The sequence below is a fragment of the Balearica regulorum genome, chromosome 3 (assembly GCF_011004875.1).
Source record: "Balearica regulorum gibbericeps isolate bBalReg1 chromosome 3, bBalReg1.pri, whole genome shotgun sequence".
Taxonomy (NCBI): Eukaryota; Metazoa; Chordata; class Aves; order Gruiformes; family Gruidae; genus Balearica; species Balearica regulorum.
Genome location: NC_046186.1, coordinates 8,652,392 through 8,666,123, shown reverse-complemented (window position 1 = coordinate 8,666,123; position 13,732 = coordinate 8,652,392). Strand labels below are relative to the sequence as shown.

Genomic DNA, 13,732 nt, shown 5'->3' with positions numbered 1-13,732 from the left:
GCAGGGTCCTAACTGGTTGATGTCCAGGCAGCTCTTGTGTCTCTCAGCAGCATTGGACAGACACACCCAAATCTACTTGCCCTTTCTAGTGGAAACATGCTGCGAATGTGTCAAGAAAATTGTTTCATTTCAACGGGAGATTTCTTAACCAGCTTCACTAGGCTAATTATAGCCATGTTCTCTCTCTCCCCCACATGCCATCTCCTCTGCTTTTGTCTAGACCACAAGAAATGACAACAGTTTTGTGCCGACTGATGCAATGATGCTGACAAGTTCATGCAGGCTCCATATGATAACTGGGCAAATGTTTGCAAACTGGTCAGGACATCATAGGTATTTCCTGTATCCATATGCTGAAGACTTGAGGGTTTTTTTTCTTGGTTTTTTTTTTTTTTTTCATATTTGTTTTACGCTGTCACCACAGCCAAACCATGGCTCAAACAGGATTTCAGGAGATTTATCAGTATCACGGTTTGGGTCTGTGATGCAGGGACCCCCATCATAGGAGTTAACAAATTCTGAGCTTGTACTTCAGCTTGGTGCAGATAAAAGTATTCTTCCTTAAATCTAAAGAAGTTGTTGGAACCTGTTAGATTTATGGATCAGAATAGGAAAGAGTAGGAGCAATGACTTTTCTTAGTCTCCTGCACAAAGACAAAGTTTACAAAGAGAATGAGAGGCAGCTATGAGAAAAACTGAACGACAGACCAGTGGTGAGACCTACATGAACAGGCATATGCACCTGAGGGAAGAAGAGGCCTTTATGGTCCTTATGAATTCGAGAGAAAGTATTATGGGTGATCTTTTGTTCATCCAAGGTAGAGAATTTTGAGCCAACTGGACAACCATGCTGCCCAACCCTGGAGAAACTGAAGCATCAACCATATCTGGAGACAGGAGAAATGAGGAGCACTCTCACAGGGGAAGTGAGTGATAAATGCATCCAGAAGTCTTCCACCTATCTCCCATCTTCACATGCTTTTGACTCTAGGAGGAATACCTGAGAAATAAGATCCCCATCAGAATATACACAGAATATGATGAGGAAATGCATGTTTTATGCTAATTTTAGTGATATCCAAGTCATCATCTAGAAAGCATCTCTAAATACAGTACTTAATGCACAGAGGGTGCTTATATCAGCCACTGAGCTTCCATCATACTGTTACCTCAATCTTGCTGAGTAATCCTTCCTACAAACCATCTATTTCTGACTTTATCTCAAGTCATCTCCCTCCCAGGAGTGTGGTCTTAGCAGTCTGCCTGGCTGATTAGCTCATGATGACTCTGCACAGGATCCCATTTAAAATCACATCTAACAGAAGTGGAGAATACCGGCTGCTGATCTGCAATATTATGACATACGCAGAAACAAATATGCTATCCAGCACTGTCTCAAACCAGTGAGAACCTACTAGATTACATCTGATATCCTTAAAATCCACTCATAAGTCTGTTATGAACTGTCCTTGAGCGCTGGGAATAGCTTAGTAGTCAGCAGTCATATTCTGAATGGACTCAAGGTGAAACTCCACAAAAACGTGTTAGTACAAGTCCAGCGTCACTGTCGCAAAACCAGCAATTATTTTAAACATCTCAACGTCCAAAGGAAAATGACTCAGGAGCCGATGGAGCAGAACTGGTCCTCAGCTGTCTTTGTCATGTCGGCATCCAGAAGTGCCCCCAGATTGCAGTGACTTGGATGGGCTGTATTATATAGCAGAGGTCTATATCTAAGTGGTCCTGTAGGCTCTCCTTGTAGTCAGTGAAGAGTAACAGGCATTGGTAAGGCATGGTTCTGCACATCCTGAAGTCCTTATCCAAAATATTACCAGATTAATCAAAAATACCACCAGATTGCTTCTTGGAATTGCGTTTATGAGTGTACAGGGATACTAATGTGATTGCTCAGTTGCACCGTAGACAGCAGGAGTCAAGAGAGAGCAATCTTGCCACCAAATTTTGAGTCAGAGGTGAAAAATCGAGGGTGTGTTTTTTCTGTTCATAGGATAGAGATTTTCCATACCTCCTATAGCTGTTGCCCCAACCTCTGTCTTGCTCACCTCGAATGAATCCCACTAGTTCACATATCAGCCCTCATCTTAAAAAGACATCACTGTGCCCACCTTGCTGTGGTGCTCATCACATCAAAAGTGATGAAGTGCCAAGAAGTGTGTCACCAGTCTCCTGACGTACCCCAGTCTGCATCTCCCGGGACTCCTCTCTAAATGACCTTGTCGTACTTGCTGAATCAGACAGGGATAATGTCATTTGGGTCTGCCACTGAGCAGTATCTCGAGGAAGAGGACGGAGTGAAGCTCAAAGGTGGAACTGCTTGGACACCAGTGTACTGGGCTGCATCAGTCACCCAGCATTGGTTAGAGGTAGAAAAACCTGCCTAGACCCAAAGAAACCAGCCGTAACCAGTGCTTTTTCTGCCCCACGCACCAGGCTCAGCTGGGGATGACATGGGAGTCTCTCCTGATTAGAGGCAGACCCAGTCCTTGAAGACAAAGATTCATTCTTGCAGGTCTTTTCCATCATGTGCAAGTATACGGCAGCTTAATGAGTCAAATTTGATTATTATCTTTATTATAAACCCTGTGAGGATAGGTGGAGCAGTGTCAGATTTGTCTTTTGCTTGAGAGTTTGCCAAGCGATGACGACAGTTTGGGGCTTTGTGAGGTGATTATTTAACCCCCAGCTGTATGTATACATGAAGCTGTGCCAACAGACAGAACCAAGGAACCTGGAAGAGGATTTTGGTGGGTGGTGGGGTTTGGGTTTTTTTTTTTGGAAAAGAAGAAATTTTGGGAGCTTTGTGCTTCATAGCTATCGGTTTGAAGCCTGTCTCTGAGCAGTCTTTGACTGACAAAATCTACTGACAGCAAACAGTGCCACTGCTCCAGTCTGCTTGAGGAAATGGGTTCCTTGGAGTCAGTACAATCAACTGATGCAAAATGAGATAACCTAGTTTCAAGACTGCTGGATCTGTAAAAGAAAATAAAAGGAGTTGGGGCGGGGTGGGAAACCCAAAGCACAGAACTCCTAATCGCATGCCAGGTTAAAAAAGAAAAAAAAAGTAGGTCATAATCCCATTTTAATAAAAGCCACGTATAGATAGCATGCAGGTTTTAGATCCGATGAAGGCAGAAGGTGGGTGTAGGGAAAAATCCCCGAGCATTTCCAGCACAAGCAATCTGATGGGAATTTTGTTTGAAGAGATGTGGGGCTATCGCACATTCCTGTCCAGTGCTCTGAAATTGTGCTCTAGGATATGACACTGCCCAAAAGTGATATACTGCTCCTCTGACAGCGTAGAAGCCTGCCACTGGTACCGATGCTTTTGTGATCTATTGCAGTCTGTCTCTCATGTTTATATTTTTTTTCTTGGTCCTATATCTTAAAAGAATATATTCTGCCTATTAGTAGTGGCTTGGTTAACAAAAGCTGAGAAGAATCTGAAAGTTCCTCTTATAAGTGTCTGAAATTGGTAGGTTTTTCTTCAGAATAGCTGAAAAGGAAAAAAGTACAGTCAAATGTATGGTGTAGCACAGTTTTAACGCAAAGCTACACACTGTGCCGTTACTTCTGTTTGCCGGGTAGGAGATAATGCTGTCTCCTCTGTGCATTATTTTCTTTGAAACCTACTACACAACATTTAACAGAAGGCGTTAGTATAATCTGTGTTTTGCATAAGGGATGTCATCACATTCAGCGGCAACAAAGTTCCTTTGAAAAAAAAGGTGGGGGAGGATTTTTTTTTTTATTTGAAGTAGCTTAGTATATGAACAGGGCAAAAATTATCATAAAGCGACTGCAGCATCCTCAGAAATGTCCTTAGCGCTGTTTGCATTTATTCTTAAGTGTCTGCACTGGCATTTACATCTTTGCTGTTTCTTAAAGCAACATTGTAGGCGGTAGAAATAGCAGCAGTCTCTTGGCTGGGTTCCCGTCCCTCGGGAAGCCCCAGATACTATTATGTCAGTAGGTTTCCCCAGTGCCTTGCGAAGGCTTACACAAAAAGCAAACTCAGAAAGTGCATTTCTCTCCCCATCCCCAGCTCAGTTGTTAGACAGATTTCGATTTTGTACTTTAAACCCCAATTCTAATGTAATCCAGGGTGCTGCTTCTAATTAACTCCTTGAAATTAATTAGGGTTGGAGGTTTGTCGGTGGCACTTATTTTTTTCATGATCTTGGTAAGAATGTGAATCTTGCTTTTAATAATTCTCACTTGCTTTTTTTTTTTTTTTTTTTTTTTTCCCTCTCCTTTCAGAAAAACAGCTGACTGCTAGCAACTGCTTAGGAATATTAGCCATGGCTGAAGCCATGCAGTGCACTGAACTATACAACATGGCCAAAGCATACGCCCTGCAGATTTTCCCGGAGGTGGCAAACCAAGAAGAGATCCTTAATATCTCAAAAGACGACTTCATTTCCTACATGTCCAATGACAGCCTGAACACCAAAGCGGAGGAGCTGGTGTATGAAACAGTGATAAAGTGGATTAAGAAGGACGCTGCAATCAGAGCTCAGGTAAAAATAATCTCAGCAGCCTCACTCTGCTCCGTGCCCATGAATGCCTCTTTGAAAATAGAAACCGTCCCCATGCAATTTTAAACATGAGGGTGCGTAGGAGATGGGATGGGCAGTTCAGATTAAAAAAAAAGGCAATGGAGACTCTGCACAAAATGTATGTGATTTCAAAATCTGATCCCCGTATCTGATCATTTAGAATGAAAATCTCGTTTGCAACATGCATGGTACAAAGCTAGAGCCTCGAGTTGTTGGCTGCAGGCTTGGTCGGAGATAAATCAGGAAGGATTAGAGTTGTGTGAGATGCTGCTATAAGAAGGGGATGCGTTCTAGTAACAGTGGGAAATAAAAATCTGTCAGAAAATCTGTATTTCTTTTGATGCCACATACTGAATGACTGTAACCTCAGTACATATAAAAAAAAAAAAAAAATCTGTATCTTTATTGGCTGCTTAGATAACCCCTTGGGTGTTATATATTTATTAGAGTTAGCCTTTCGTCAACCATCTGAGCTATGCAGTCTGCTTTTGACTCCAGAAACTGAGTGTATTACTTTGCTCAGCACTGTCTCCAGATAAACGCTAGAATCAATGACTGTTTGGAGGCTGATGATTGTCCTTGGGACCAGAAGACATCCCTGGTGACATTTAAAAACCTACCACTTGTCTTCAGTGCAGCTCTTGCGAGTCACCCTACGTGCATAGTGAATTGTGGTGGTCTGAACCCCAAACCTCTCCATCTGGACGTCAGTTCTCCCCACAGCCCCCAGAAGGGGAAGGTTGTTTTCCCCCTTTCCACTTGTTTGGAGGCCAAAGTTGCTGGGCCATCCCGGCAAGGCCAAATTCTGTTGATCCTTGGTCCCAGTTTTGGCTCGTTTAAGGTGGACAGTCTAGTTGCTTATGGACCAGACCGGGACTCAGGGAAACACTTGGCCACGCATTGTTGCTGCTGTCCCGCATCATGAAAGTGTGTACCTTCTCAATTTAAATGGAAATTCAAGCACCTAAATGTGCAGTGGGATATTAAATACATTATCGGATGTGATCCGAAGCAGCTGTATCTCTGTCTCTCACCTGGAAAATGGGAGAAATAGCAATTCCCAGCCTCACTGGGCTGCTGGATGGGGATAAGGGCATTAGGGTGGTGGGGACTCCATGCCAGGCCAAGCCTTGCTGCCTGCGCTGCCTGCACTGCCGCTGCCGGCTCAGCCCCTGGCCCCTGCCGGCAACCTGCAGCTCCCAGGGGATTTGTCTGAACTCGCCCTGCCCTGTGCGAGCAGGTGACATGGCTCAGCAGGGCAATCCTCTGCTGCGGACCCGCTCCTCTGCGTTTAGTACTGCCCAATGTTATCACTGCCTAAAACATTTACACAATATCATTGATTTACTGAAATGGGCCCCTTTTTGGCTCTCACGGACCTTGAAAAACACTGGTTTATAGAGTATTTCATTCCTTGCTGAAAGTTTGATGACAGCAGTCAGCTGTGTGCGGCTCTGAGCTCTGAACCCAGCGCAACCTTGGGGATTGTTCCCAGAGGCCGGCGTGCAGGAGCCCTGCAGCGGGAGCCTGTTTGCTCCTGTGTCACTCACAGGCATTCCAGATTACATTTTCACAATTGCTGGGTTAAATATTTCCTTCTGTGCCCTGCTGCGGTGATGTTAGGAATTTATTTTTTGAAGTGGTGGTTTTTCTTGCCCCGCTCTCACTGCTGCCACTGTCGCCATCTCCTCCTCTCTTACTTTCGTGTTGCAGTTAGGTTGGTTTGGGGTTGGTTTTTTTTTATTTCCAAGTCGCCTTTCCCTCTGCCCTGCTTCTGCAGTGCCTTTGTAGTTCACGATGGCAGTTTTATTTGCTTCTCCAAATTTCTCTGTGGTGCTTTGGTTTCATGCATTACTTTACAAGGGCTTTTAATTTTTAATTTGTATTTATCCAGAGATGAGGGTCTTGAATAAATTAAAATTAAAGATACTAAGCAGATAACTATTTTCATGCCCAATCCTACCACTAAACTAGTTTCTTTAGATCATAGCTCTCACTTTTTTTGTACTCTGTGCACTACTTGATCTATTATAAAGCTCTTAGTTAAATAGGTACTTATTTTCTAAAAGTAGGAACTCATACTTACCATGAAAAGTACCATCTTTACAATAATGACTTCTGCATTTTCAGAGCCCAGGAACAAATAGCTCTGGGGGTGGATAGGAAGGAAGATAGATCTAAATAATCTTATTTCTGATAAAGATGATGAATGAAAATTTGTGCTTGGTGTGCAGCAAGGCCCACCATGCTGGGAAGTGCCCACGCTCCCATGAGGTGCACAGGCTGCTCAGAGCTTTGCAGAACTGGGCGACCGTGGCAATAGCAAACGCCAGTTGGAGCTTCTTGCAGGAGCTGTGCATGGATATTTTGGCTTTATTCACAGTTTGGTGAGATGGATTCACTCAACTCTTCTTAGACTCTTTGGGGTGGGGAACCAGCACGTGGAGGACACCAGTGCAGCAGCAGTTGCTTCTGCACCCCGCCGGTGGGATCCAGTGGGAGGGTTGCTGGAGAGGTTTTAGTGATGAATTGCAGCAGCCCCAAGATATTGCTCCTGCTCTACTGCACTCCTCAGGTGACCGGTCTGGTTTTATTTCTCTCTCCCAAAGGCAGTCCTGGCAGTTACATCTTTCAGGGGCTGGATTTCCAGGGCCCACACTTTCTTCACATCTCCCCTCTCCCCACCTCCCTTTGCCTGACAGGCCAGGCTCTGTCGTCATGTTTTTATTTTCAATAGCTCCAACAGCAGGTGATTAAAATGCCTCTTCGACAGCTTCTTGCAAGCACTGAACTGGTGATTCTCCCAAAGGTGGATGTGTGGCACAAACAGGGAAAGGTCTGTGCCCTTCACCTCACCTGCATGTCCACCTTCCCTGGCCGAGCCTGGCCGGAGCTCGCTCAGCAGAGACATCCCCGCAGAGGAGCTTGGAGAAGCAGCCTTCTCCCTAAATCAGCACCCTCTGCCCCCAGGGCAGGTGCAGCCCCCCAAAACTGCCTGTGCTTCAATGGCTTTGTATCACTCTGGAGTGCAGGCTTACACCTGGGGACAGTAAATCTCACCACTTGTGTTCCCCACACCGCAGCTCCTTGTGCCATGCTCTTACGACAACTTTATCCATCACTGCCTCCCCTTCTCTCCGGATCCCTTTCTGAGAGCCTCGGGGAAGGAGATTTTCAGCTGAGCCTCCCATTCTCCTTGAAGGGTGTTGAGTTTGCTATTTTCCGGCTCTTCTCTGCCTTTCTAAAAGCTCTTCTTCAGGTGTCTAATTGTTTCTGCTTTTGTTAATTCTTTCCCTGCCAGGCTGGAGGGCAGTGGCAGGGATTTGTTTGCAAGGCAAGTTGAAAAGCTGTGCTCTGGCAGACTTTGAATTCTGCAGATTGTGCTCATACAAAGTCTTCTGGTGCTTATAAAAGTGCTCTGTGGCATTACAAAAAACACCCCCCAAGCCTTGTTACAAAGAGAGAATAACAGTGCTTTAGAGGTTACTGATCCATCTACATAAGACAAAGAGGCAGTTCAGAGCACGACATATGTGTTAAGCTAGGATTTGGTAAATAACTGTATCCAGTGCATTGGAGCAGCGCACTGGCTCATATGGTAACGTTTACGGAGCTATTTTAGTGCTGCTGGCAGTGCAGGCGCGTAAAATCGGTCTAACCAAAAGAAGCAGCCCGTGAAGCGAGGTCTGGACTAGGTGGGTAATTTCCTGTACCAGCGGACACGGAGCGCTGGCTGGAGGAGTCCTCTTGATTGCTTGTCACTGAGTGGAAAGCCTCCAGCCGACTGGCACATCTGGAAAAGCTGAATTTACTGGTTTTTCTATTTATTTCTCTTCCTGACTGACGGACAAGATTGTAGGGTTTATCCTAACAGTTATCCCCTTGATAAGCTTATTACAACTCTGGCAAACTCATGCAAAAAATATATTGTATAATGGAGGCTTTACTGTCTGGAAACCAGGATGGTCTGAGCCGTCCAAACAAGCACAGATTTCTGCCAGGCCTCAAGCAGTCTTCACCTGAGCTCGTCCCCCAGCTCTCTGCGTGGCCTTGGGCAGGTTGTTTCACCTTTCTGCCCCCATTTCTTACACTATAAGCTGGTGGAAGTGATGCCTCCCACATGGGTTGTTGGGAGGATCCGGTGGATAACTGGTGCTAGCAACTACCAGAGCTGTGCAGAGCCGCAGTCGTGCCCAGCATCAGCACGGGATGGGGAAGGTGCGAAGTTGCTGGACGTGCAGCAATTTGCTGCCTGCCCAGAGCATGGACGTACCAAAGCTCAGTGGAAACTTTCTCACTTACTGCTCCACGTCCAAAGTTGTATATCTTTTCTCTGACATTAAAAAAAAAAAAAATAGTGACATGTTTATTAATAACAGAAAGCCTGGGAAAACAAGACAACAAGATGTCCAGTTGCATGAAGCTTTCCTCTCACCCTGAGGAGGAACAAGAAGTGAGGAGAGGACAAACATTTCAACACGTTGCCCAGAGTAGTGCTGGAAGAGAGGCAGGTACTGCAGTGATGAGGGACAGGCAAGCGGCTCGGCTGAATGGCAGTTACATTTTGTTGCACTCTGCAAGGATATAGTCGTGTGCCCCTTTTTTAAACCCTGTTTAAAATCACAGTGTCCAGCAGCAAAATGAAATGTCTCCACTGAAAAGGCACTAACAAGCCTTCTATGAACTTGTGTCCTCAGAGGCAGATCTGTCTAAACGGCATCTTCATGGTGCTTGAGAACCAGATATGCGTAGACAAATTGGAGGTAATTTAGAGGAGAGCAACACAAATGATTAAAAGACTGAAGGAACTGATGTGAGAAAAAAAAGATTAAAAGATGTCAATATGCATGACTTGGCCTAATGACAGCTAAAGTCAGGATAAATGTCTACAAGTGTTTGAAGCCCCAAGGAAAGGAGTTTCGTGGAAGGATGCAGGGGGTGTAGCAATAGTAAGGACCACTGGAATGAATTTGAGACTGGGCACATTAGTCTAAGCAAACACAAAGCCCACCTGAAAGCCTTGTATCTGTCAATGAGGGTAAGGAAAGGTGATGGAGAGAAAGAGAAGAGGATTTATGTCAAAATTGTTACAAATGCCAGTGAGCTGTATTTTGGCAGCGACAGCGAATGGCAGTTTGGAGGCAAGATCCTACAGAGGAGAAGGGGTCAGTAACCATGAGAGAGCGGATGGAAGATCTCTAATCTGCAGTTAGGCTGTTGAGACAGTAGCATAATTTCTCAGGCATGTTTTAAAGAGTCTCCAAAGTTACACAGAAGAGCGTCTTGCTCCAAGAAAATTGGGAATGTGACAGGGAACAAGCACAATACCAACTCTGCTCTGTGGCAACAGGGAGGCAATCATATGTTCAAATGCTGATACCCAATACCAGCAAGTAGAACTTAAGTAAGTTCATCGTAATAGGAAATTAATTGATCAATCAATGTACTTAAGGCCATTAAGCTTCAGGAAAGCAGTGCTGGAATAGGTATGAAAAGGAAGCCTACAAGGGGGCCTAAGTGAATTAGGCACTAACACTCTATTACGGTTCAATTAGGCTTCTTTGAAAAGCCCAGACTACCCTCATGCTTTGAAATCCATTTGTGGGAAGAGCAGAGAAATTCAAAAAGATGCCATAATGAAAGTGCAAGAAGCTCCAATTTCTCTGAAAGTGAAAAACGCGAGGGATGAGCAGTAACCCCTGTGATTTCCCAGGGACAGGCTGCTCAAAGAGCTCAGATTTAAATGAGGCTTTTGCAGACACGCTCAGAGCCTGTACAGGCTTAGAGAGAGAGAAGAAAAGGCAACAGCAGGAACAGAATCAGTGCAGGAACATGCCCTTAGCTATATACTGGAGGAAGAAACTGCATTAAATAAAAAAAAGAGAGGATGGAGGTGACATCAACAGTTCCTTAAATCCCCCCTCTGCTAAACTTTTATGTTTTTTTAAAGGCATACCCGTGACCAAAAATCTACTGAATTATTTCTCTAAAGTTTAAATTGGTTTGATGAGCTCCCTTGTTTCCCAGTCTTCTCAGTCTCTTCATGTGTGGCTTTTCCAACACATTTTCCTATTTTTTACAAAATATTTCTCTGCTCTTGCTGAAGCAATGGCCTTACAAAGATACACGTCTGCAGCTCCTCACACGTGCTCACTTGTGCTGCACATGGCCCCGGCACTCAGAAACAAAATTAGTTTACACCATAGGCAAGAAGCATTTTGGAGAATTATTGTGCATGGATTCGTGCATCGGTGTGTTGTAGGGGTGGATGTATCAGGACTTTACTTGGTTTTATGAAACCTCTTATAAGCTTCAGCCATTTTGTTATTGGCAGCGTGCTTTTGTGGTTCATCTGTGTGCATACGGGCGTTTGAATAGGTTGCTGCCTATAAACAAAAGAAACACCACTCACCTCTCCAGTAACCTTTGGGGGAATTTAGGAGGCTTTTTTGTTAGAGTTTAGTCAGCAAGATAGAGACTGCCTGGTAAATGTGGAGTTTTCTTAAGCCTCGGTGTCAGGAAAATTCCAAGTGTGATGGAACAATGATTTATCTTCCTGCATATTTAAAAAATTCTCATCATATTACTGCTAGAAATACCTATCCGTGTGCTGCTTTGCAAACAGTTCGGAGAAGAGGACAGCAGTTCACTTTATGCGGCGCTGATGACATTACGGTGTTTAGTCAGCTGTGCTGCCATAAAGATGTCACGTTGAAACCTGATTTCAGGAAGACAGAGGGGCTGCTCTTTCCTTCTTGCTAGGCATGAGATTTATGCACGTGGCATCCCGCCACTGAGCCACCGGCTGAACCCGGCGCCTGCGAACCAGATTTTCTGCCACATGCTTATCTCATGATATTATGAGGCTGTTGACTGACACGCTAGCAAGCTTTTTGGTTTCCTCTGAAGGCAGCATTGCAATTCCAAGAAGTCAATACAGGTGATTAATAAATATACCGAGCGCACCAGAGAGCTTAGGTTGGGCTTGGATGCAAATGCGCAGCAGGAATGTGCAGCAGGTTACTGGAAACACAAAATGTCTTTTTAATTCCCAGGGGTTAGATGTATCAAAGCAGGTACCCTCATTACCAAGTAGCAGGGCAGCGCCATGAAAATCTAGCCAAAAAAGGCATATTTCTGAGAATGGCAAAGCAGTGCACCAACAGCTTTGGCTTCCCCAAACCAGCCAGTTCCCTGCTGGGCTTGCACTTGGGAACTTGGAGCTGGCAATATTTTGAATATCAGGGTAGGTAACCTGGTGGGGAAGCCTGGGCTGGGCTGGAGATGGTTGTGGGGAGGGACCACTTGCATCACCACTCCAGTGCGCCTTCGTGCTTGGCCACCGTGCCACGTCCCCAGCCATCGTTGTCGACAGAGCCAGCTGGGCGGTTCATTACCTGGCAACGGGTTAGACACCAAAGGCTAGCATCTGCTGTTTTGGGGGATTCGGTGTGTTTTATTAATTAGAGTGCCCTCTTCTCATCTGAAGGATGTTCATGCAGTGGAGAACTGATGCTGCTTCAGATCTGTCCCCGACAGCTTCCTCCATCTGAGTTGGTCCTTGCTGCAGCTCTCAGATCTGGCTGGTGCAAGGCATGGGACGACTCTGAACCCAGGGTTTATGTGAGACGACAAATCTCCTTCGTCGCTCATAGTTGAATGGAATATATCCCTGCTTCGTAATGTTTTTAAAAATTCTCTTGGAATTACACATAAAGAGCTGAAACAGCAGTTTGTTGGAGCAAGCCCCTGTCGTAATGTGGGTAATCTAACTCCTGTGTTTGTGTTTCTAGCTGAAGCCTGTTTCTTTAGGCAGATAGCACAAAGGGTCCTTTGTAGGAAGAACAGTAAACTAGAGAAACAGATGAGTTATAAGGCATAAGGGAAACATTATTTTAACCTCTCTGGGCATTACTTCAAAAATGTTAAAAATCTTGAGAGCTTTCCAGTGTAGCATTTAAGGAGCAAGAAATTTGACTCTGTCACAGTAAACATATTTCCTTTTAAAACTAACTGCATACTGTTGTAGCCCAAGTCTATGCAGGAGCACATGGAGAGTCCTTTTGGAGAATACTTGTGAGGTCTTTACTCTATTAGAGATTTGAGAATAAAAAGATTATTTTTAATGTGATATTGAAGAGGGTTTTGTAACTGGGACTTAGAAGATACCAGAACAAAGCCCACTTGCAAGCAAGCATTCATAATACCGATATTAGTAGGAGAAGAAATGTCACCCAAAGTTTAGCAAACTAAATGTCCTCACTCAAACTACCAGCCAAGAACAAAAAAAAAAAAAACAAAAACCCACATTCACCTGTTTGCTCGAGCTCTGACCTGCCTACCGAGATGAGAGTAACTTATGTATGAACAGATTATTAGGGAAAGGCTTGAGAGGGTCAACTTCAAGGTATAGCGGATCATGTTGATCATATATTCCTCTGAGTCAAGGCTGACCCAATGATAACATTTAGGCTTCCTCATAGCGTGATCACGAACTTCCGAGCACAGTGCCCAGGGCAAATGGATGCAAGAATTAATCACCCTCTAGTTCGGGTTGACAACTGGTTGTAGACATCACGATGTGGCGTGAGCTGAGGTTCACACTCCCTTTCCCAGGAGCTGATGGCTCGCAGTTTTAGGCCAGGAGGGGACGTTGATATTCTCTGCTTCCCCTGGTGCATGATGCAGCCACTCAGCTCAGATTGCTCTGGGGACTGTGTTAAGTGTGTTGACTAAATCTCTGTTAATTATAACGTAGGTTTACACATGTCTAGCTGACAAGTAAATACTTGCTTGAGCGTACCTATTTAGGTGTCTGTATCTAGAGCTGAATCTCTCCCCCAAAATGTTTAGGTAATTAAGGAAAGATAAGATGACCTAAGATTTTTCTTTCCCTGTTTTTTACGAAACATGTTTGTGATGGCAGGCTGGTTGAAGACCCTACTTTCTGTTCAGCCATTGAAATCGGTATCGATGAAATAGGTCCCTTGAAGTAAGCCATCTCTCAAAAGTCACTACTCTACCATGTCCCCAGTGCCTGTCCAAAAAGCCTTTGGCAGGGGTAGCGGTGCCCATGGCTCCTGCAGGATCAGCCCGGCCATGCATGGCACCGCAGGAGTATCCGGCAGCATCATCACTCAGCACGGAGTCTATGG

General features: G+C 44.8%; 1 protein-coding gene across 7 annotated transcripts in view; it reads left to right on the top strand.

Annotated features, from left to right (window-relative positions):
* The window catches only part of KLHL29 (kelch like family member 29), a 412,753-nt gene that overhangs the window by 358,352 nt on the left and 40,669 nt on the right, over window positions 1-13,732 (top strand). For all 7 annotated transcript variants that reach the window (XM_075750512.1, XM_075750509.1, XM_075750508.1 and 4 more), the window contains one exon: window positions 4,279-4,538. In XM_075750512.1, coding sequence (XP_075606627.1) covers window positions 4,279-4,538 — 260 coding nt within the window. The remainder of the gene's footprint in view (window positions 1-4,278; window positions 4,539-13,732) is intronic.